The 22,642-nt window shown below is 39.0% G+C and overlaps 1 protein-coding gene and 1 pseudogene across 4 annotated transcripts in view; one reads left to right on the forward strand and one right to left on the reverse strand.

Annotated features, from left to right (window-relative positions):
• Positions 1-22,642, forward strand: part of RBL1 (RB transcriptional corepressor like 1) — a 69,207-nt gene that overhangs the window by 14,315 nt on the left and 32,250 nt on the right. For all 4 annotated transcript variants that reach the window (XM_087818746.1, XM_087818748.1, XM_087818747.1 and 1 more), the window contains exons 7-12: positions 1,631-1,680; positions 2,978-3,164; positions 4,461-4,627; positions 11,810-11,922; positions 12,105-12,208; positions 18,463-18,600. In XM_087818746.1, the coding sequence (XP_087674872.1) occupies positions 1,631-1,680; positions 2,978-3,164; positions 4,461-4,627; positions 11,810-11,922; positions 12,105-12,208; positions 18,463-18,600 (759 nt within the window). The remainder of the gene's footprint in view (positions 1-1,630; positions 1,681-2,977; positions 3,165-4,460; positions 4,628-11,809; positions 11,923-12,104; positions 12,209-18,462; positions 18,601-22,642) is intronic.
• Positions 13,875-14,356, reverse strand: LOC107542112 (small ribosomal subunit protein eS19 pseudogene; annotated as a pseudogene).

A 22,642-nucleotide genomic window follows, 5' to 3' on the forward strand; every position in this document is an offset into this window, starting at 1 on the left:
TGTCAAGTAAAAATAACACTGTCAGAGACAACTATAGGAGGTTCTGATAAAAAATTATGAAAAACAAAAGGTCAGAGTAAGCTGATTTACTGCCATAATTTGAGTAATTCCCTACTGTTTCCTAGAAGTAGAATGGTGTATAACAACTGTAGCTTTAATTCCTTATAAATAGAGCAGAAAATCCCATATAGTTTGGTAGACACTTGCAGGCTATCTGCATGCATTCTGGTTTGTTTGTTTTTCCTTAAGAATTTACCCAACTATTTCTGTTTTTATGAAGTGACTTGTTCCTTTGGAACTCAATTTTTATTTCCCCAATATTTGGCCATTTAATCCGGCTAGAGCCCTGGCTGCTTTGGCTCAGTGATTAGAGCGTCAGCCCGAGAACTGAAGGGGGTCCCAGCTTTGATCCCAGCCAAGGGCATGTATCTCTGTTGCAGGCTTGATCCCTGGCCCTGGTCGGGCACGTGGGGAGGCAACCAGCTGATGTTTCTCTCCCTCTCCTGCTCGCTCTGAAAAGCAGTGGAAAGATGTCCTCGGGTGAGGATAGAAAGTGAAGCACAACGTGGTGGAGTGATCATGCACAGTTGTCCTCCTGCCCGTGGGCCTAGGTGTTTTGCTTGGGCTCTCTTCTTTATTTAATTTTTGTTTTGTACAATTTTTAATTTACATATGAAGACCTTTCATATGAAAACCTTTCAAAATCAGAGGCTGTGGCAATACTGGATTCAATTTCTACATAACTTTACATGGGTACCTATTGTCAAGCTAAATGATGGTCCCCTTTTTGAAGATGGGAAATACTCTTTCTGCTCTCATCATTTATGTATATTGGATTTGGGTTTGCAACTCCTGATGTGTAGTAATCTTAAGCAGTGTGGGTATACAAAAGTATTAACAGTATATGTAGTTTTCCTCTCACCAGTAATAGTACTTATGTTGCCTTTGAATCTTTTGCTTGCCTAACACAGTCAATATGTGTTAGTTTCCTTTCTCCATAGACAGGTGTTTAAAATTGGATAGCTTTCATCAGAATCACTAGGGAAATTTGCTAAAAATGCTACCTCAGCTCAGGCCTTGAGGTCTATCAGTTTGCATTTTAAACAAGTTCCACTAAGTGATTCATATATAACTAAACTTTGGAAACCACCACTGTAGACTAATTTTAAAGTATTTTCAAAACTTGACTTTAGCCCAACTGGTGTGACTCAGTTGGTTGAGCGTCGTCTCATGCACCAAGAGGTCCCTGGTTTGATTCCTGGTCAGGGCACATGCCTGGGTTGCGGACTCAATCCTCTGTAGAGGGTGTGCAGAAGGCAGCCAATTGATGTTTCTCTCTCATTGATGTTTCTATCTCCCTTTCCCTTCCTCTCTCTGAAGCCAATAAAAAGATGATAATAGTAAATTTTAAAAGGCGACTTAAAAAAAAATTTACTTTAAATGTTTTTTAATACTTTATTTGCATGCTGATTTAGTTTTACTGGTCTGAAAGAAATATTTAGTAATTCTGTTTTGTGTTTGTATGATTTATAACAACTACCAATGTGAAAATTTAGGTAAATGTTATGTTTTTATGTGGATGCTAATATGCTTAATTATATGATGTCACATAATGACTTTTTCCCCCCAGATTTTAAAGGGAGAATGCCTCCTGGACCTTTCCAGTTTTACTGATAATAGGTAAGTATCTAACCATTATCTGAAATATTGTATTTAAACTCCTGCTACTTTAGTGACTTGAATGAGTGTTGTCACTAAGCCTTGTTGTTTTTAAATCATTTATTTTAAGAAACCATTGGCACTTATGACGGCTACTCTCCAGCCTGGCCAGCATGGCTCAGTGGTTGAGCATCAACCCATGAACCGGGAGATCTGAGTTTGGTACCTGGTCAGGGCATGTGCCCTGGTTTCAGGCTCTATCCCCAGTAGAAGGTGTGTAGGAGGCATCCGATCAGTGACTCTCATCATTGATGTTTCTATCTCTCTCTCCCTCTCCCTTCTTTTCTCTGAAATTAATAAAAACATATATATATATTTTTTAAAAGACAGCTGCTCTCCAGGGAAAGTCATAAACAGACCCAGTGACTTCAGAATCTGAGTTTTTATACTTTTATTAATCAAGTGTTTTTATACTTTTATTAATCAAGCACAAATTCAGAATGTGCTTATATTTCAAAGCCACCATTGTTTCCTCAATAATCAGATCTTAATTAGGTTCAACTGGATTTCATATTAAGTATATATTCTTTCACTTGCCTTTCAAAGTAATTTATTGCTTTGTATGTGAATGTGAAGAGTGTTCATCAGATAGGAACCTCTGATATCGTTAGATGAGCAGACTTAATAAAAACTAGAAGGATGCCCTGGCCATTGTGGCTCAGTTGGTTGGATGTCACCCCGTGACTGAGGAGTTGTTAGTTTGATTCCTGGTTGGGGCATATGCCTGAGTTTCAGGCTCGATCCCCAGTAGGGGGCATGCAGGAGGCAGCCAGTTGATGTCTCACTCTCACATTGATGTTTTTCTCTCTCCCTCTCCCTACTTCTTTCTAAATATCAATAAAAAATCTTTAAAAGAAAAAAAAGCCCTGGCCGGTTTTGCTCAGTGGTTAGAGTGTTGTCAGAATGTCGGCCTGTGGCCTGAAGGATCCCAGGTTTGATTCTGGCCAAGGGCATGCACCTCGGTTGCAGGCTCGATCACCAGCCCCAGTTGGACTGTATGCATGGGGCAGCTAATTGAAGTGTCTCTCCTACATCAATGTTTCTCTCTCTCTCACTCTCAAAAGCAATGGGAAAAATGCCCTCTGATGAGGATAAAAAATTTTAATGTAACTTAAAACAAGGGGGAAAAAGACACTAGAAAGTCATCAGCTTTTCCACGCCGTGGAGTCTAAATCTATCTTTAAGTCAAGATAAACCCATTGTGTTTTATTCTGTTACTTAGTTTTATTCTTACAGCTTAAAGTAATTCTCTTTTCAGCAAAGCAGTGAATAAGGAGTATGAAGAATATGTTTTAACTGTTGGTGATTTTGACGAGAGGATCTTTTTGGGAGCAGATGCAGAAGAAGAAATTGGAACTCCTCGAAAGTTCACTGGTGACACCCCATTAGGAAAACTGTCAGCACAGGCTAATGTGGAGTGTAACCTTCAACAACACTTTGAAAAAGTAATATAATCTAGACTGACCTCAGTCTTGAATGATCTTTCTCTTTCTGTGTGTGATTCTACTAACAGCAGAAGCATCTTTCAAGTTAAATCTTGAGTTTCTTCTACTAATTCATATTTCCCATGAAAGCCTTAAAAGGTAATTTTTGAAAACTATGGCATTTAGTATTTTTACCACATTTCTTGCTATTTTTCATATTTCGGATATATTTTCCCAGAATGTCTGGGTTTTTCAGTAGAGAAATGTGTCTTTTGACATAAAGGATTTATGCTTTCTTCCTAATCTTTTTATCACTAGCCACCATTCCATTGCTTTAAAATTTAGTTTGCTTTCCTACCCATGACAAACTATGTGCTCTTCCTAAACTTCAGCCATAAAACTCTGAACTTGATTTTAATAACCAAGGCTTAATTCTATATATAAGTGTAAAATGGGTTGGAGGATAAGGTTTGATGGAAAAGTCACTGGTCTAGAGCAGTGATTTTCAACCTTTTTTTTCATGGCACACATAAACTAATTACTAAAATTCTGCAGCACATCAAAAAATGTATTTTTTGCCAATCTCACAAAAAAATAGATATAATTTTGATTGATTTACAAAAAAATAATAATAATAGTAATTACCTACTCTTTTTGCTCCAAAGTGGCTTTTTAAAAATTCAGGTGTCTGTATATAAGGATTTCTGGCACCAATAATTAATCAGTTAGATACAACCTTATGTGACATGACCAGCAAGTTGCAACTCTGTAATATAACCTATGTATTATGGTTCAAGATGGCATTCATACTAGATGGCATTTGTTGTGTTGGCTGTTGTCTTTGATGTTGGGGTGATGCTGTTGTCATTTTTTAATTTGAGTCTAAGGGGAAAGAGGTCAGTGCCCCTGACTAAATAGTGAGGTATTATTGCATGTTTTGAAAATTCTTGCAGCACACTGGTTAAAATCAGTGGTCTAGAAGAATAGAAAACCTGTTTTAGTCCAAGTTCTGCCATTAACTTTGTCAGCTTAAACAGGTTTTTTAACTGTGCCTCATATGTAACATGAAAATGTATATGTTATTTTTAAGTAAATGTTAGAAAGATAAAATGAGACTATACTTTGAAAGAGTGTTACTCAAATGTAAGGATGTTATTAGCATGATATTGCTAAAAATTTGGTGGGTAACCAACTGGAAGAGGAAGGGAAAAGGTAGCCTACTAAATATGAATAGAAAAGAAAGTATATGTACTGAATTAAACATATAGTAAGGGGGAAGGTAACTTTTTAACCTCACAGATTGTTCTTTTTTGACAGAAAACATCATTTGCACCTTCTACTCCACTGACAGGACGGCGATATTTACGAGAAAAAGAAGGAATCATTACTCCTGTTGCTTCAGCCACTCAGAGTGTGAGCCGGTTACAGAGCATTGTGACTGGACTAAAAAATTCACCAAGCGAACAACTTATAAATATTTTTGAGTAAGTTCAATACTATTATTTTTCTATATGTCTCTTTTAAATTAGATTTTGTATTTTATTCTGTATTCAGTATATTCAGAATTCTTAAGATAGTGGATATACACCTGGAAAGTTTTACTCTACCGTTTCAGTCACAAAGTATGTTGACCTAAAATCAGATAGAAGTACCTATTAAAAATTTCATATCAATATTTATATTTTTATAGACTTTCAAGGTTAAATATATCCGAAAGGTTATTTAGCTCTGACATTCCACTCTTGTAACAACCCCTAAGTTCTGCACTATTGTTTTTCTTTTTACATTGACTTTAAATGGCTTCAGTCTGAATGTTTATCAAATGGACGACTAATTACATATTGATGGTGCAGCCATAAAATAGAATTTTATACAACTGTTTAAAAAAAGAGAGATGATTGTAAGAACCTGGTGGGATTCCTGGAGATAAAACCCAGGAAATTTTGGGGGTCCCCCTAAGATTGCAGCCCCGAGTCCTCACACTAGTCCTCACTCAGCCTCTAACAATTCATTAAAATGACAATTTAAGTGTCCTTACCAGTTTATACTCCCTCTGCTTCTACTCCAGAAGTATGGAACAATGGGAGAGCTTTCCTGATCAATAAGGAGGACACTGATAGCTGGGAAGTTTGATACTTGCTCAAATGAGGGTAGCTTTGCTACCTCTGAATTCTAAAAACAACCCTGCCCTTCAAGAGCAACTGAAGTCCTTCAAAGCTGCACTGATTGCCCTTTATCTCCTTGTGTTTATAATTCTCATACCTATCATTGGAATAGTGGCAGGAGATGAGTAAATTAGAGGAGTGTTTGTGCAATGCATCGACACAAATTATGTCTCTGAAAGAAAAACAAGTGCATTTGGAACTGGAAATAAAAGGAGAAGTGAAACTATTGAGTAACATTATTCATGATCTCAGACTGAAAGATTGGGAACATTCTCAGACATTGAAAAATATCACTTTAATTCAAGGTCGTCCTGGACCCCTAAGTGCAAAAGGAGATAGAGATCTCACACTGGAGAAGATGGTCCATGAGGCATAACAGGTCCTCCAGGTCCTAAAGGTGATCAGGGAGCAGTTGGCTTTCCTGGAAGTCAAGGATTCTCAGGACCAGTGGAGAAGACCAGGAGACCAGGAAATCCTTGACAAAAAGGCCAGAAGGGCGGAAGAGGGAGTAGAAACATGCTAAGCCCAGTACCACTCCCTGATCATAGTAGGGCAGGACCCTTTTAAGATCAGGTGGGTTAGATATATTTAAAAATTAAAAATAAAAAAGCCCGGCCGGGAGTGGCTCAGCGGTTGAGTGTCAACCTAGGATCCAGGAGATTGGAGTTCGATTCCCGGTCAGGTCACAGGCTTTGGTTCCAGGCTCAATCCCCAGTTGGGGGCATGCAGGAGGCAGCCGATCAATGACTCTCCCATCATTGATATTTCTATCTCTCTCTCTCCCTCTCCTTCCCTCTTTCTGAAATCAATAAAGATATATTTAAAAAAAAAAAAAAGATCAGATGAGTTGGGCGGGACACCTGCTACCATCTCATTAAAAGGCCCCTCACCTCTGGACAAATCATTGGCACACCTGACTCCAAGATCCCTTTGTGGTTCTTACAAACGACCTTGGTTTCTGTGTGGTGCCGTTCATCCTCATGGCTTCCTCTCCTGGTCCTGGGTGGTGCTTGGGCCTCTGCTTTCATTCTCATACCTCTACTCACTCCAGTACCTCAGCATTACTACCAGCCCCTAATATCCCTAACCAGGACACCTTCCATTGGCTGTTCCAACCAGTCCTCAGAGTCAGGCCAGCAGCCCACTGCCACCCAGTCCTCAGAGCCAGGCCAGCAGCCCACTGCCATCTAGTGTCCTACTGAACCAGTTTAACCCATTGGGTTCTAGAAATTTTATGGGTACTGACTTACATGGGTTCTTCACATTAAACACTATTCTCAACCAGCACAATAGGGATGACAAAAGAAAATTTATTCAGCATATGTTTATTGTGCTCCTCCTGGTGCTGGACTTAACAGTTAATAAGGTAGCTGTTGTGTCTGGCCTTACAGAGCTAATTGTCCCTGAAAGGCATAGAAATGTAGACAGGCAATTATATAATACGGCAGAGCTATATTGGAGGAAGAACAGGGCTCTATAGGTGTTTAGAGGAGATCAGGATGTTTAAATTCGTTAGAATTTAAAAAGGTAAGTTGATTTTGATTTCCATAGTTTACCTTATCTTCTCCAAATTACAGCCTTTTTTTCAAGTTTTATAGTAAGGTAAAGTGAAGTTTGGACAGTTCATTCAACACATTTGAACCAAAAACCAAAACTTGTTTTTTAAATTTCCTGCTCATTTCAAGGAAGAATTTTTTATCAGTGAGGCTGCAAAAAGAAAAAGAAAGAAGAAAGAGAAAAACAGAATTTCATGAAAAAGCTGATAATTTTTTTTTAATTCTAAAATGTTCTTTGTATTTTATGCTTTTTAAATATATATATATATTTTAGTGGAATGTTCATGTTGTTTTTTTATTTTTAATGTCTTTATTCATAGAGAGGAAAGGAGAAGGAGAGAGAGAGATAGAAACATCAGTGATGAGAGAGTCATTGATTGATTGCCTCTCACACGCTCCCTGCTGGGGATCAAGCCTGCAACCCAGGCATGTGCCCTGACCAGGAATTGAACTGCAGTCTCCTGGATCATAGGTTGATTCTCAACCGCTGAGCCACACTGGCTGGGCTGTATGTTATGCTTTAAATATCCAGTATAGGACTTGGAGAAAACGAAATATTTCAGTAGAACTAGAGATACTTTGTGTAGGTGAAGAAAGGGCTGAAACAATGAAAAAGGAGAAAAGGTAAGAAAAGGCAGACAAAAAAAAGGAATAGGAAACATGTGGGATTCCATGTTATTTTTAAATGTCTCTATTAACAGGTCACATTTTCACAGCTCTCCTTTCCTTCAAGGTTTAACAATATTGAGTCCTAGGGTTCACAGCATTAAGGTTCTAGTAGAATCCTATGTAGTGTACCTGTATGTATCTCACCACTTTCATTCCCTTCCCTGTGAAATGAATGTCTTAACACCTATCTCACAGGGTTGTGAGGATCACAGAAGATAGTGTGTGTGTGAAGATGTTCTATAAAATCATCAAGTGCTTTGAGCATGTTAAAAGAAAAATAGGCCCTGGACCACTGTGACTTGGTTGGAACATCATCCATGCACAGAAAGGTTGCTGGTTTTGTTCCTAGCCAGGGCACATACCTAGGTCTCAGGTTTTATCCTTAGTGGGAGCACATATGGGAGGCAATCAATCATTGTTATCTCTCTCTCTCCTTTTGCCTCTCCCTCTTAAAAAAAAAAACAAACTAAAAAAAATCAGTAAAACATCCTCAAGTGAGGATTTTTTTAAAAAAAAAATAAGAAAGAAAAAGAGGTTAGTTTCCTAGTAAAGATGGAAAAATGAAGCCAGATCAGGGAACCTTCTTTCCTAATACGTAATAAAATAAGAGAAATAATAAAAACCAACGAACTATTTACTAACAGCAACCAAATGAGAAAAGGGATATGATATCATGCTATAAATTTCCAAAGTGTTGGTCAGCAAAGAATTGGGTGATTCTGGTATGCCCATCCCCAAGAAGCAATACTGGGGAAAGAGGGTATGTTGATAGGATCTAGAGAATGCTCGTTAATACCCCAGATGTGGAGAGAAACAAAGGGATGAGTAGGTAATGGTTAAAAAGCCATAGAACCCTATCCAAGTGAAAGTTCCTATATACTACCAGCAAGATCTTGGCAGAAATGTGGAAAACTCCCAGGCCTGCCATTTTCGAAGGTTTCATGATAATTTGGGGACATCTTCATAGAACTAGAAGATATCTAGGGAAATTTAATTTAACTAAGTCTTAGAAGAGAAAGCAAAGTCCTGGTCCTCCAACAAAAGCTAAACAGCACCAGCTGAGCTTTACCCCTTCTCCCCAAACCTTTAGTCGACAGAAAAGTGGACAGAACAATCCCCAGCCTCAAACATAGCTCAGAAGATAAGCAGATGACAGTTAAGGTAGGAATACTGTCATGAATATCTTTCTTCATAGCATTTGAATAAATTTATCTGGACTGACTACCCATTTAAGCATGAACAAGTTCAAAAGAAGTGACAAGGCAACTGTGCAAACATTTTATAAAAAATAAGAAAGGAAGAATGAAAACAATGCAAAAGACAACAAAACCCAGCTGGCATAGCTCATCAGTTCATCATCCACCTAGGATCCAGGACGTCGTGGTTTGTTTCCTGGTCAGGGCCCACGCCCGGGTTGCGGGCTCCATTCCCAGTAGGGGGCATGCAAGAGGAGGCCGATCAATGACTCATTGATGTTTCTTTCTTTCTCCTTTCCTCTCTCTGAAATCAATAAAGACATATTTAAAAAACAAAAACCACAACAAAACAGGATGGTACAGTATTGGCATAAAGACAGACATGTATATCCCCAAAATAAATTTTCCTGTATATGGTTAAATATTTGACGAAGTTGCCAAGACTACACTATGAGGAAAGGATAGTCTCTTCAACAAATGGTGTTGGGAAAACTGGATATCCACATGCAAAAGAACAAAGATAGACTGTTAACACCATATATAAAACTTAAAATGGGTGAAAGACCTAAACATGAGACCTGAAACTATGCAATTAGAATAAAGCATAGGGGGAAAGCTATATGACATTGGAATCGGCAGTGATTTATTGGATATGACACCAAGATTTTAGGTAACAAAAGCAAAACAGACCAATTGGACTACATCAAACTTAAATACTTCTGTATAGGAAAGAAAATAACCCACAGGTCAAGAAGCAAGCTATTGGAATAGAAGAAGATAATTGCAAACCCTGTGTCAGATAATAGGTTTATAGCCAGAGTATATAGAGAACTACAATTCAATAACAAAACAAAACCCAAAAAATCACCCGGTTAAAAAACGGGCAAAGAGTTGAATGGACATTTCTTCAAAGAAGATATACAAATGGCTACAAGCTTATGAAAAAATTCTCAACACTAATCATCAGGGAAATGTAAATTAAAACCAAAATGAAATATCCCCTCACACTCATTAAAATGGCCACTGTCAAAAACAACTTAAAAAAACACACCAGAAAATAACAAATGTTACCAAATATGTGAAGAAATCAGGACCCTAGCATGCAGCTGGTGGGTTATGAAAGTGTTGTAGATGATGTGGAAAACGGTATTGAAGTTCCTCAAATAATTAAAAATAGAATTTTTATGATGGAGCAATCCCACTTCTGGGTATATAGCCAAAATAATTGAAAACAGACTCTCAAAGGCAGTTGCACACCTAAATTCATTGCAGCATTACTCATAATAGCTGAGAATTAGAACCAACCTCAGTGCCCTATCAACAGGTGAATGGGTAAAGAAAATATAGTATATACATACAATGGAATATTATTCGGCATTAAAAAGAAGGAATTACTGTCATATGCTACAATATGGTTGAATCTTGAAGATGTTTTACTAAGAAATCAAAAGACACAAAAGACAAATACTGCCTGATTCTACTTATATGTGGTATATAAAGTAATCAGACTGATAGAGAGTAGAATGGTGGTGCCAGGGGTTGAAGAAAGCGGAAATGGGGAATTGTTCAATGGGAATACAGTTTCAGTCATGAAAGATGAAAAAGTTCCAGAGATCTATTTTACAACAGTGTGCACATAGTTAACAATATGTAATATACACTTAAAAAGTAAGAGGATAAATTTATGTGCTTTTTATAACATTAGGGGGGAAAAAGACAACCTAGTTGGAAGAAAACAACTCGAGGCTGAGCTTTGCCTTAGAACTTGACAAGAAAAACTATTTTTGCTATTACCCTACCTACCTCTCTGCACATGATACTGGTCTGTTTGAACATGGAATTGGAAGTACTGAACCCTGTACTAGATATGTGGCTTTGGGCAGATCTCTTTCTCACAGTCATGGATTTTTTTTGTCATTCCTGAATTAAGACCTGTATTCTGTATTGGAATGATAGAATGGTAACAATAATTTAAAGGTAGCAGGGTTTAATTGCTTCTTGTCAAATGTTTTCCTTTTTGTGCTATATTTTTCTATTTGTTATTCTTTTGGCTTAGGTAAGAACTACATGCAGTTTATATTTCCAGCAGAATATGTTGGGGGGGTGTAGGTGTGTGTGTGTATAACCACTGCCACATCATCTTTCTATTTTTTCTTTTTTTTGTAAAAAAATATATACCTTTATTGATTTCAGAGAGAGAAAGGGAAGAGAGAGAGAGAAACATCAACGATGAGAGTCGTCATTGATCGGTTGCCTCCTGCACAGCCCCAACTGGGGATCGAGCCCACAACTGAGGCATGTGCACTGACCAGGAATCAAACCGAGATCTGGATCTAGGCCAATGCTCAACAGCTGAGCCATGCCCTGCAGGGCTCTGTTTTTTATTAAATCAGGTGTACTGAAGTATAATTTGTATATAATCGTTTCACTGTACAGTTGTATCAGCTTTGACAAATATAATGTCAAATATAGTGTGTAACCACTGCCATCACAATCACCACCATATAACAGTTTCCTCCCCAAATTTATGCGCCTTTGTAGTCAACCCCTTTTCATTCCTTAGCCTCTGGCAACGACTGACATGTTTTCTGTCTTCATAGTTTTGCCTTTTCTAGAATGTCATAAATATAAGCATGGCCCGGCCGGGCGTGGCTTAGTGGTTGAGCTTTGACCTAGGATCCGGGCGATCGGGGTTCGATTCCTGGTCAGGGCACATGCCCGGGTTGTGGGCTGCAGCAGATCAATGACTCTCAAATCATTGATGTTTCTATCTCCCTCTCTCCCTCTCCTTTCCTCTCTCTGAAATCAATAAAGGTATATTAAAAAAAAGAAAAAAAGAAATATAAGCATGATATAGAGGATGCCAACTCTTCTAAAATTGAAATTCCTAAACAATATGCCAAATTACTTCATTTAGCAGTTGTAGACTTGTTTGAAATATACTGTGTTTACATATCTAGGTTTGCAACTGAGACTAGAACTTTGGTCACTAAAAACCAAACTAATTCTTAAAAAAAGAAATGTTGGTAGGCTGGGTGGTTCTTTTTTTCCTGGTAATTGGTTCCTGTTGTATTTTATAGATCTTGTATGCGTAATCCTATGGAAAATATTATGAAAATAGTCAAAGAAATAGGAGAGACTTTCTGTCAACACTATACTCAATCAACAGATGAACAACCAGGATCTCACATAGGTAAGAAGACAAAACTAAAGTTAACACAATATTAAAAATAGATTGTCCCCCAAAAAAGTAGAAATTCAAGTTTTTTTCCTTCCCTGCTATTCTTAATTTATCAGATTTGAGATTGTATGTTTTGTTCTTTAGTCCTTAACAGACACATTTCATTAGCACATTTTCCCTTTTTCCCCCTATAGACTTTGCTGTAAACAGACTAAAGCTTGCAGAAATTTTGTATTATAAAATATTAGAGACTGTAATGGTTCAGGAAACACGAAGACTTCATGGAATGGACATGTCAGTAAGTAAATCCACTCTGTCAGCCACTAGCAAGGTCCATAAATCTTAAGCCTGGAAGCAGTGTATTGAGAGGTTCAGTAATGCATTGTGGAGGTCAGCGGTTAAGGGCAAACTTAGTCAAGATGACATATTAGTTGGCCTTAGTTGTCTTTGGCACATCAAGAGCTAGCCACCTCTAGGCAGGAATGTGAAGTACGTAAAATTTGTCTTTGGTACACCATCAGTATCCTTTCCCTGTAGGCCCTGTTCTTTGTCCTTCATTCGCAGCTGACTAATATTGGACCCTTCCCCTGACTATCATAAGGTATTTGCCCATATCGCCCAGGGATTTTAGAGGAATAAATTCTTGTTTCTATTTTTTCATTTTCTTTGAACATTTGATCAAATCTGAGTACTTTCTCCCAATAGCTATGCAAAGGAGTTTTTTACAAAGTCAAGCCTATTATATATCAGCTTCATCCCCCTTCCTTTCATCACTCTTGGAGTCTTCTGACCGTCAGCTCCAGTATGGACAGGTTGACACATAGAGGTGCAGCATAACTATTATAAGAAAATCTGTTTCACCCTGGAACATTCCACTCTTTTCTGTGTTGGTTCCTCTTTTTCCTGGATTCCATGTTTTTCATTATTTACGCTAATAGTTGATAGAGCTTATGTTCCTGTAGCTTCATGAGAAAGAAGTAAATTTTCAACTTTTTACTTTGAAATATAGATTTACAGAAAGTTGCAAAAGTAGCGTAGATAGGTCCCATGTACACATGTGCTTCCAGTGGTTACATTTTACATAGTACAATGTCAAGCCAGGAAATTGACATTGGAACAATCTCTCTCTCTCCCCCCCACACATTGTATCACGTGTAGATTTTATAACCACCACCAAAATCAAGATGCAGAACTCTGTCTCTATACCACCATAAAGATCTCCCTCATACCACCCCTTTATAGTCACACTCTCTCCCTTCAGCTACTAATGTTTTTCACTTCTGTACTTTTAATATACTTTTTTTCTTTTTAATCCTCACCCAAGGATATGTTTTTATTGACTTTTAGAGAGAGAGGAAGGAGAGAGAGAAACATTGATGTGAGAGAAACATTGATTGGTTGCCTCCCATACGTTGCCCTCCATCAGGGCAACCCAGGCATGTGTCCTGTCCAGGAATTGAACCTGCAACCTTTTGGTGTATGGGATGATGCTCCAACCAGCTGAGCCACCTGGCCAGGATTCCACTTCTGTTTCTTTTTAAAAAATTTTTAATATGTTTTTATTGATTTCAAAGAGAGGAAGGGAGAGGGAGAAAGAAACATCAATGATGAGAGAGAATCATTGATTGGCTGCCTCCTGCACACCCCCTATTGGGGACTGAGCCGGCAACCCAGGTATGTGCCCTAACCGGGAATTGAACCGTGACCTCCAGGTTCCTGGGTCAACGCTCAACCACCATGAGCCCCGCCAGCCAGGCTCCACTTCTGTACTTTTATAATACACTCTGTATGAGTTCAGTTTTTTTAACTTTGTTGCAGTTTATTTTATGACACAAGACATGTTTTCTCTTGGCAAATTCTGGGCACTTTAAAATTGTGTATTCTGATGTTGGATGGAGTGTTCTCAAATGTTAATTCTATCCTGTTGATTGATGGTCTTGTTTAGTTCTCCATATCCTTGCTGATTTTCTTTTTTTACGAATGAGGCAATTTATTAAACCAGCATTTGTTCTAATGCTTCTTGTTGGCAGCTGCCACCTGTCCAGCGGTTCTGTCCAGATCTCTCTGTCCCTGAGGTGTCAGTTTGCGGCCCCCATCCTGGTCCTTTTCCACCATTTTCAGCCCCTCCAGGGCTTGGAGGACCCGGCGAGCCACACTCTTAGCCTCTGCTAAAGTGGCTGGGCATGACACCATTTCTCCACCCTCCTCCATAGATCTTGGTCATGGAGCCAACCCCAGCACCGCCCCGGAGGTACAGGTGCTGTGCTGTGGAAGCAGCTCCTGTGTAGAACCAATTTTCATGGTAGGGAGCAAGCTCTTTATGCCTGGCCAACTTGACAGTGTCCACCCATTCAGGGACTTTTAGCTTCCTGGACTTTTTGAGGAAGTCTGCCAGAGTTCTGACGAACTCCAGCTGGTTCACGTCTTTTACAGTAACTCCGGACATCATGCGGCCTCCACACTGCCAGCCAGGGGAAAGGGCCTTGCTGATTTTCTATGTAGTTTTACCAATTATTGACAGAACAGTATTGAAGTCTCCAAATAGAATTGTGGATTATCTATTTCTCCTTTCAGTTCTTTCAGGTTCATTTTTTTATAATCCTCACCCAAGGATATGTTTATAGATTTCAGAGAAAGAGAGAGAGAGAAACATCGATTGGTTGCCTCCCTCATGAGAGCCCCAACAGGGGATTGAACCTACAACCCAAGTATGTGCCCTGACTGGGAATCGAACCTGCCACCTTTTGGTATACGGTACAATAGTCCAACTAATTGAGCCACCCAGCCAAGGCATCTCAGATTTTTTAAATTCACATATTTTGAAGCTCTGCTGTTTATGCATACAAATCAAAGATTGCTGTGTCTTCTTGGTAAATTGATCCTTTTATCATGATAAAATGTCCCTCTGAATCTGATAGTTTTCTTTTTTCTGAAGTCTATCTGATGTTTACATATAGCCACTCCTGCTTTTTTGATTCATGTTTGCATGGTGTATCTTCTTTCCATCCTTTTATTTTCAAACTACCTGTATTTCTGTCTTTGAAGTGAGTTTCTTGTAGGTAGCATAGAATTGAATCATGTGTTTTAATCTACTCTGTAAGTTTCTTTTAATCAGTAAATTTAGACCACTTACATTTAATTATTGATATCTTAGGGCAGCGATTTTCAACCTGTGTGCTGCAAGAATTTTTTAAACACATAATACCTGACCACTTAGTCAGGGGCACTGACTTCTTTTCCCTTAGATTGCCAAATTTAAAAATGACAGCAGTCAACATGACAATAGCCTTCTGGTGTGAACTAATCAAAAGTATACCTATTTTTTTGTCAGATAAACAAATATATTTTTTGATATGCTGCAGAATTTTAGTGATTAGTTTGTGTGCCATGAGATGAAAAGGTTGAAAATTGCTGTGTTAGAACGTAAGTCTACCATTTCATTTTTTGTTTCCTATTCTGTTTTTTGCTTCTCTGTTTTCTTTTTTTTTACCTTCCTGTAGATGACTTGAACTTTTTTAGATTGTATCTTTGTATTTTTTTTTTTAGTGGTCATTCTAGATATTGCATTATACAGGGTGGGGCAAAGTAGGTTTACAGCCCTGGCCAGTGTGGCTCAGTGATAGAGTGTCAGTCAGCACACCAAAGGGTCTCAGGTTTGATTCCTCATCAAGGGCACGGACATGGGTTGCAGGTTTCAACCCTGGCCAGAGCGTGTTCGGGAGGCAACCAATCAACTTGTCTCTCTCACTTAGATGTTTCTCTCTCTCTCCTTCCTTCCCCCACTTCCACGCTCTTTAAAAATCAATGGAAAAAATATCCTCAAGTAAAGATTAACAACAATTAAAAAGGTTTACAGTTGTTCATATGGAAAATAATATAATAATCAATAAGTGGCCCGGCCGGGTGTGGCTCAGCGGTTGAGCATCGACCTGGGATCCAGGAGATCGGGGTTCGATTCCCGGTCAGGGCACATGCCCGGGTTGTGGGCTGCAGCTGATCAATGACTCTCTCATCATTGCTGTTTCTATCTCTCTCCCCCTCCTTTCCTCTCTCTGAAACCAATAAAGATATGTTTAAAAATAATAATAATAATTAATAAGTAACAATACAAGAATAAAACTGTTTCAAGTACTCACAACTGTAAACCTTCTTTTGCCCCACCCTGTACATACATAACTTCACAGTCCACTGATACAGACATTTTACAAATTCAAGTAAGGTGTGGAAACCTTACCTCACCTTAAGTCCCTTTTTTAAAATTTTGCATAATGTTTTTTAGACTCTATATTTAGAAGTCTAGATTGACAATCATTTTCCTTTATGATTTTGAAGGCATTGCTCTACTCTAGATTCCAGTGTTGCTAATTAGAAGTGGCATTTTAATTCTCATTATTGGTATGTCTCTTGTGTTTACTTTCTGGAATATCAGTATCCTCTTTTTGTCACTGATCTGAAATTTATAATAAAATGTCTTATTGTGAGTCTTTTCATTCATGTGCTGGGCATTTCTACAGAGTTGCTCTTTTAGTCCCAAAAATACATCCTGCAGCAAGGGGTCAGTTTAGTGCATTACTTCTTAGGTAATATATTGGCCACTGATTTATCTCACTGGAGCTTTTATTTTTCAGATGAAGGACATTCTGGATTGATCTTATTTTCTTCTCTTATTTTTCTTTTTTTTTACTTTTTAAAAAAATATATGTTTTTATTGATTTTTAGAGTGAGAGTAAGGGAGAGATAGAAACATCGATTAGCTGCCTCCTACAGGCCCCTACTGGGGGTCAAGCCCAAAACCTGAGTATGTGCCCTGAACTGAGCGGGAATCAAACCAGTGGTCTCTTGGTGGTTGGCACGATGTTCAACCAACTGAATCACACCGATTGGGCTCTTCTCTTATTTTTCTTTCTTTCTTTGTCTTTCTGTTTATTTTAGCCATATTTTAATTTCTAAGATCTCTTTCTTTCTCTCTGAGGTTATTAATTTAGATTTCTTTGAAGTTTTTTCTGTTGCCTGCATTGTCTGTCTCCTCTGAGTTTCTTTTCTTTTTATTTTGATCTTTGTCTTTCAGTGGGAGGTTTTCCTCAAATGTTGGATTATTATTGTATGTTTACTTATGTTTGAATGAGGTGCTAAAAATGACACATTAATAAACCCTTATGTTGACGAACAGTTTGATTCAAAAGATCTATATGCAAGAGTGGGAATAAAAGTCCACCTGGCCAGTGTGGCTCAGTTGGTTATGCGTCATCCCATGCACCAGAGGGTTGCTGGCTTGATTCCCTGAGCACATGCTCAAGTTGTGGGTTCAATCCCCAGTCAGGCAACCAATAGATGTTTCTCACATCGGTGTTTCTCTCTCCCTCTCCCTTCCTCTCTCTCTCAAATCAATAAAAACATATTTTTAAAAATAAAATAAAAGCCTACCAGCCTCAGGTGATTATGTAGTATTAGAAACCCTCAACTGTTTGGGGAACATTTTCTCTAGAGAAGCATCTGCTAATCTCTTGCCTCACAGTTGCTGTTGTTGAACAGAACAAGGAAGGGAAACTTGATGTCACAATTCAATCTGCAGGCTTTTGCCCCAAACCTCAGCCTTCTGTGCCTGATGTTCTCAAGTTTTGAGTCCCTCTAGTTCAGTTCTATAGAGAATAATTCTTTAGATCTCTGTTGGGATAGACTAGAGGCCTATCATGTTACTCCTAGAGGGGGGGTTGGGTGGGCTTAGTTCTAATTACAGCAGACTTTCAAATCACCCATCCATGTTGGCCCCTTGCCCAACCACTACTTCTGTTCTGCCTGTGCTTGTGGTTGCTTTGTCTCTTCTCAGGTTGCATAGAGCAGATTCCTTTGTTATCATTGTCTATCTGCAGGCCCTTGGGTTTGACCAGTCTACTTTCTTCTGAGTAGTTTGTCATTCTTCCATCCACTTCTAGTTTTTATATATTATGGTTTGCAGTTCCAGATGACTCCTAGTTTTCTCCAGAATAGTTTGTTTCTTATTCTCTTTGTTGATTTGGAGTGATATTTGAAAGAAGGATGGCAACAAACGTCCTGTTTAAAACTAAAAAAACTGATGTTGAATCTTAAACTTGATGAAATAAGACTTTATTTTCTTAGTAAAATATTTCTTTCTCTGAACTTTTTAAAGTCTTAGCTGTGACTTTATGCTACCTTTGATTTTAGTATTTTGGTTAGTAAACTCTTACGTTGACAAGACATTGGTAATAAAACTGTCATTAAAAAAAAATTCCTAGTGCTTTTCTTTTAATGGGAATATTGGCTATTTTATTATTTGCTCAATTTTCAAAGCAGATTGTGATATATGCCTCATTTAAATGTATCTATATACATTTAAATGTATCTATATACATTTAAATGAGGATTATATATGAAAAGTTTACCAGTTTGACAATTCAGATTTTTATCTCTGATAATCTAGTACAATATGATATGCACAAGTGATTTTTATCTTGTTTCTATAGTCTTTTTTTATAGAGTAACTAAGGCTGAAATTGCTAGAAATATTAAACTGCGGTCTTTCTCTTCCCCAAGGTTCTCTTAGAGCAAGATATATTTCATCGTTCCTTGATGGCCTGTTGTTTGGAAATTGTGCTCTTTGCTTATAGTTCACCTCGTACTTTTCCCTGGATTATTGAAGTTCTCAATTTGCGGCCATTTTATTTTTATAAGGTGAGATGAAAGTTCTGTTTATGGTGTGCCTCACATAAGAATTCTGTTTATCTTAATTCTGAAGAAACAAGTTGTAGTGATGTTTGGAAAATAATTCCAGAAGTATTCTGAAAACATATATTCCTTTTGGGTGGAATCAAGGACAAAAGGGAAAGAATGAAGGGTATATAATAAATTAAGCCAATCTCACAGCTTTGGTTCTGTTTCTATCTCTGCTTGGCAAATATAACCAGGAACTAAGTAGTTAACTTTGAATTTTCCAAAACTATGAATGAAAATCATAATCCTGGGCTTCCTGTCAAGATGGCAGAGTAGTTCAATGAATGCAGTACTTGCTTCCTCCCACAACCACATGAAAATTACAACTAAAGTACAGAACAACCGTCTTTCAGAACCACCTGAAATCTAACTGAACAGAAGTCTTATAATTAAGGATATAAAAAAAGAAGCCCCATCAAGACTGGTGGGAGAGGCAGAGATGCAGAACAGGCTGGTCCCACACCCATGTTTAGCGGTTAAAATCAGGAGGGATATCTCTGTTGCAGTTTCCCCATGAGGAGCGAGGGGTCCGAGCCCTGCACCAGGCACCCCAATTCAGGGTTCCAATGATGAGAAGTCCCCATAACTTCATAACTTTGGCTCTGAGAACCAATGTTGATTCTGCCTGAATGCGATGGAGGGTTACTGGAGTCCCAGGCAGTTCCTCTTAAATGGCCCGTGCATGGATTTACTTGGACTCACCTCTCTGACCTCCATTGCTGGGTAGCAGCTGGAAAAGCCCCAGGGATGTATGGGGAGGAACTAAATTGTCTAATTTTGGGATCATGGTGGGAAGGACAGCTTTCTTTCAGACAGAATTGCTGGCAGATGCCTTTGCTCCTTTGTGAGCCCTCCTTGCACAGAGCTGGAAGACAGGCACCATATCTAGGTCATCAACCTGACTAACACTGTTTACCCTGTCTCGTTGATTCCCTGAGACCCCGCCCCATACAACTCTGGGGCTCACCCATGCCTTTTCCAGTGGCTTTTCCATACAAATGGCCTGCCTTTGCTCATGCAGCAGACTCTCCTAAAATCTCAAATGTTCTCAAACCCCAAACAAGCAGCAATCAGGCCTTGGCCTACTCTATACCTCTTGCTAAGTGGCCCTAGGCTGAGCACTAGCAGCACCACCCGGCCTCGGTTCCCAACTTGGCCTTCCCCAGGCACCTTGAAGCCCAGCACAAGTAGCAGCCATCTGCATATTGCCCTCTTAGTTCATGCCAGGTGGCCCCAGGCAGAGCACAGGCAGCAGCTGATCTTGACCTGCCACTCATGGGAGGCCTCAGGGACAGTGCAACCAGTAGACAGCTTTAGACCAGGCCAGAGCACCACCCAACCATCTCCATGAGTGACATACTCAACAGGCAGACTCACTGGGTACGAGTCCCGCTGAAGTGAATTTTGCTCCATGAGGTTGGCCCGTGCACAGCAGCTCCACCACTGTAGTCACAGCCAGTTCTCGCAGCCAATTGGCCTAGAGATAAATCCCGCCCATTGACGTGCCAGCAGCAATTAAGGCTCAACTACAACAAGAGGATGCACCTGGAGTCCCCACTTTGGGTAACTGGGGAGGCTGTGCCATTGAACCCTACAGGACACCTATTACATAAGGCCATTCTACCGAGACTGGGAGACGTAGAAGCTCTACCTAGTACATAGAAACAAACACAGGGAGGCAGCCAAAATGACAAGACAGAGAAACATGTTTCTCAAATGAAAAAGAACATAACAGACCTCTAGAAAACTAATTAAACAAAATGGAGACAAGCAGTCTGTCAGATGCAGAGTTCAAATCAAAGGTGATAAGAATGCTCAAATACTCAGTGAACTTAGGGGAAGACTAGATGAACTTAGTGAGAACTTCAACAAATAGATAGGAAACGTAAAAATGGAGATAGAAAACATAAAAGAGCCAGTCAGAAATGAAGAATATCCCAGCCGGGCGTGGCTCAGCGCTTGAGCATTGACCTAGGATCCAGGAGATCGAAGTTCGATTCCCAGTCAGGGCACATACCCGGGTTGCGGGCTTGATCCCCCAGTTAAAAAAAAAAAAAAGACTATAATAGCTGAATTGAAGACTACTGTATGTGGAATCAACAGGAGGGTAGATGAGGCAGAAAATCAGAGCAGTGATTTGAGAGATGAGGAAGCACAATACATCTGATCAGAACAGCAAAAAGAAACTAATCCAAAAAAGTGAGAATAGGGAGCCTCTGGGGCTTCAAGTGTACCAGTTCACCTCATGGGTATGCCAGAAGGAGAGGAGAAAGCAAGGAATTGAAAACCTACTTGAAAAAATAATGATGGAAAACATCCCTAAACTGGTGAAGGGAATAGACTTACAAGTTCAGGAAACACAGAGGTCCAAACAAGATGAACCAAAGGAGGCCCACAGCAAGACCTCACAGTTAAAATGCCAAAGGTTAAAGACAAAGAGAATCTTAAAAGCAATTCTCTATGAGGGAGCTCCCATAGACTGTCAGCTGATTTCTAAACAGAAATTTTGCAGGCCAGAGGGATTGTCACAAAATATTCAAAGTGATGAAAAGCAAGGACCTACAACCAAGATTACCCAGCAGAGCTATCATTTGGAATGGAAGGGCAAATAAAGAGCTTCTCCAACAAGAAAAAACTAAAGGAGTTCATCACCACCAAACCAGTATTACAAGAAATGTTAAAGGGTCTTCTTTAAGAGGAAGAAAAAATCAAGAATATGAAAAATAAAATGGCAATAAATACATATCTACAACAATTACTTTAATGCAAATGGATTAAATCCTTCAATTAAAAGATACATGGAGGCTGAATGTATAACAAAATAAGACCATTTCATATGCTGTCTGCAAGAGAATCACTTCAGATAGACACACACATTCTGAAGGTAACAGGATGGAGAAGGATATTTCATGAAAATGGGAACAAAACAAAAAAAGCTGGGGTAGCAATACTTATACCAGACAAAATAGACTTTAAAACAAAGGCTATAGAACAAGAGACAATGAAGGACCCAGTAATTCCATTTCTGGGTATTTTTCTGAAAAAACCCAACACTAAGTTAAAAAGAGATATGCATCCATATGTTTATTGCAGCATTATTTACAGTAGCCAAGGATATGGAAGCAACCTCAGTGCCCACCAGTAAATGAATGGCTAAGGAAGAAGTAGTGCATATTCTCAGTGAAATATGACATGCATAAGGAAAAGAATGAAACCTTGCTACCTGCAACAACAGGAATGGATCTAGAGCAGCGATTTCCAACCTTTTTCATCTCATGGCACACATTAATTACCAAAATTCTATCACACACCAAAAATATTTTTTGCCAGTCTGACCAAAAAAATCGGTATAATTTTTGTTGATTTACAAAAACAATAATAATAGTAATTACCAACCCTTTATGCTCCAAGTGACTTTAAAAAATCAGGTGCCTATACTTGTACATAAGGATTTATGGTACCAAGAATTAACCAATCATGCCCTGCCTGGCGTGGCTCAGTGGTTAGAGCGTCACCCTGGGAACCCAAGGGTCAGGGGCTTGATTCCCGGTCAAGGGCACATACCTGGGTTGCAGGTTCCAATCCCCGGCCCTGATTGTGGTGCATGCGGGAGGCAACCAATCGATGTATCTCTCACATCGATGTTTCTCTCTTTCCTCTCCCCGCTCCACCCTCCCACTCTCTCTAAAAAAGCAATGGGAGAAAATATCCTCCAGTGAGGATTAACAACAACAAAAAGAATCAATCAGACACAACCCTATTATGTGACATGATCAATACGATGCTACTCTGTTATATGACCTATTTATTTATGGTTCAAGACGGCATTCACACCAGATGGCTATTGTGTTGACTGTTCAATTTTTTATTTTTTTTTACAATTTGAGGGAAAAGAGGTCAGTGCCTTTGACTAGTCAGGTATTGCGTATTCTTCTGGGACACAGGTTGGAAATTGCTGACCTATAGGGTACTGTCCTGAGTGAGATAAGTCAGACAGAGAAAG

This window comes from Miniopterus natalensis, chromosome 7 (assembly GCF_054644295.1).
Source record: "Miniopterus natalensis isolate mMinNat1 chromosome 7, mMinNat1.hap1, whole genome shotgun sequence".
Taxonomy (NCBI): Eukaryota; Metazoa; Chordata; class Mammalia; order Chiroptera; family Miniopteridae; genus Miniopterus; species Miniopterus natalensis.